The sequence below is a fragment of the Poecilia formosa genome, unplaced genomic scaffold (genome assembly GCF_000485575.1).
Source record: "Poecilia formosa unplaced genomic scaffold, Poecilia_formosa-5.1.2 Scaffold661, whole genome shotgun sequence".
In the NCBI taxonomy this organism is placed as follows: domain Eukaryota; kingdom Metazoa; phylum Chordata; class Actinopteri; order Cyprinodontiformes; family Poeciliidae; genus Poecilia; species Poecilia formosa.
This window is the reverse complement of record NW_006800600.1, coordinates 1-1,525: the sequence shown is the minus strand read 5'-3', so window position 1 is coordinate 1,525 and position 1,525 is coordinate 1. Positions and strand designations below refer to the sequence as shown.

The window sequence follows — 1,525 nt, the reverse complement described above, 5'->3', positions numbered from 1 at the left end:
TGGATCTGGAGTTGTAGATCTAGAGTTATAGATCTGTAGTTGTAGATCTGTAGTTATGGATCTGTAGTTATGGATCTGTAGTTGTAGATCTAGAGTTATGGATCTATAGTTGTAGATCTGGAGTTGCAGCTTCAGTTATTACAGCTAGAAACTAGAGATCAGGTCCAGAATCTGGGAGCAGTGATGACCTCTGACCTCTGACCTGAGTCTGCAGAGCCACATAAAGACGGTTCCAAAGCCGGCCTTCTATCATCTCCTGGATTAACGATCCTCCTGTAATCTGGAACCAACTCCCAGTAAACTGCTGAGCTGCTGAAACGCTGAGCTCCTTCAGACTTATGACATGTTTCTGTGGTTTAAAGTGTTGAACATCTTTCAGCTGCTAGTTCATGTAGATCTATAATGAACCTGGTCCAGGCTGGTTTCCTCTGATGTTCTTCAGTGAAGTGCTGTGTAGCTCAGTCACACCTGTGTCTCATCATGTGTAAATGTTCCCTGCTGGCCTCCTGCAGCCACGCCTGCCACTCCAGGAGGAGAGTTTCGGTCCGATGCTCCAGAGCAGGTAACCCGTCTCCTGCAGGATGATTCTGACCTCAGGTCCATCCTGATGTTGACCTCTGTCGCCGTCAGAGTGCGGTCTGCGTCCAGCCCTCCGTCCTCACAGGAAGAAGCGGATCCTGGGGGGCCGGGTGTCCAGGCGTGGGGCGTGGCCCTGGCAGTGCTCGCTGCAGAGCGGTCAGAGCGGACATGTGTGCGGCTGCGTCCTCATCGCCCGGCGCTGGGCTCTGACGGTGGCTCACTGCTTCGAGGGGTGAGGGGCCGGCTCCGTGTCTGGGGGGTTCTGGCGTCTGATCCCAGCTCATCTGGACCCGGTTCTGTCCACCAGGAGGGAGAATGCAGAGCTGTGGAAGGTGGTTCTGGGCCTGACCAACCTGGACCACCCCGGCGCCCACAGTCAGACCCGCAGCGTTCGCTCCATCGTCGTCCACCCGCGCTACAACCGGGCGGTGGTGGACTACGACATCAGCGTGGTGCAGCTGGACTCTGAGGTCAGAACCTGCAGAACCTCTGCGACCCAAACAGAGACGGCCGGTTCTGATTGGTTCTGGCTCCTTACAGGTGGAGGAGACGGCCCACGTCAGGCCGGTGTGTCTGCCCCGGCCGGGGCAGCTGCCGACGCCGGACTCCTACTGCTACATCACCGGCTGGGGTCACATGGGCAACCGGAGTGAGTAGAGGCTGGTCGCCATGGCGACGAGGTCATCAGGGAGCAGGACAACCGAACACCGGGAACGCCGGGAACACCGGGAACACAGAACCAACACAGAACCACAGATATACGTAGACATACACAGATTAGATATAAACAGAGTATTTAGATGAGGATTCATTAACCATGAAGAGATTTATGGATTAATAATTAACCTGGAGTTTCTTCAGTCAACAGTCAGGATTTTATCAGAACCAAACCGACCCGTTCGGTCCTCAGGACCTCGGTTCTGATGACCCGTTCGGTCCTCAGGAC

At 55.0% G+C, this 1,525-nt stretch overlaps 1 protein-coding gene across 1 annotated transcript in view; it reads left to right on the top strand.

Moving 5' to 3' along the window:
- corin (corin, serine peptidase) overlaps positions 1–1,519 on the top strand; it is a 17,414-nt gene extending 15,895 nt beyond the window's left edge. The window contains exons 19-22 of the mRNA XM_016666106.1: positions 513–562; positions 631–811; positions 887–1,049; positions 1,120–1,519. Coding sequence (XP_016521592.1) covers positions 513–562; positions 631–811; positions 887–1,049; positions 1,120–1,236 — 511 coding nt within the window. The 3' untranslated portion in view covers positions 1,237–1,519. The remainder of the gene's footprint in view (positions 1–512; positions 563–630; positions 812–886; positions 1,050–1,119) is intronic.
- The last annotated feature ends 6 nt before the right edge of the window (positions 1,520–1,525 follow it).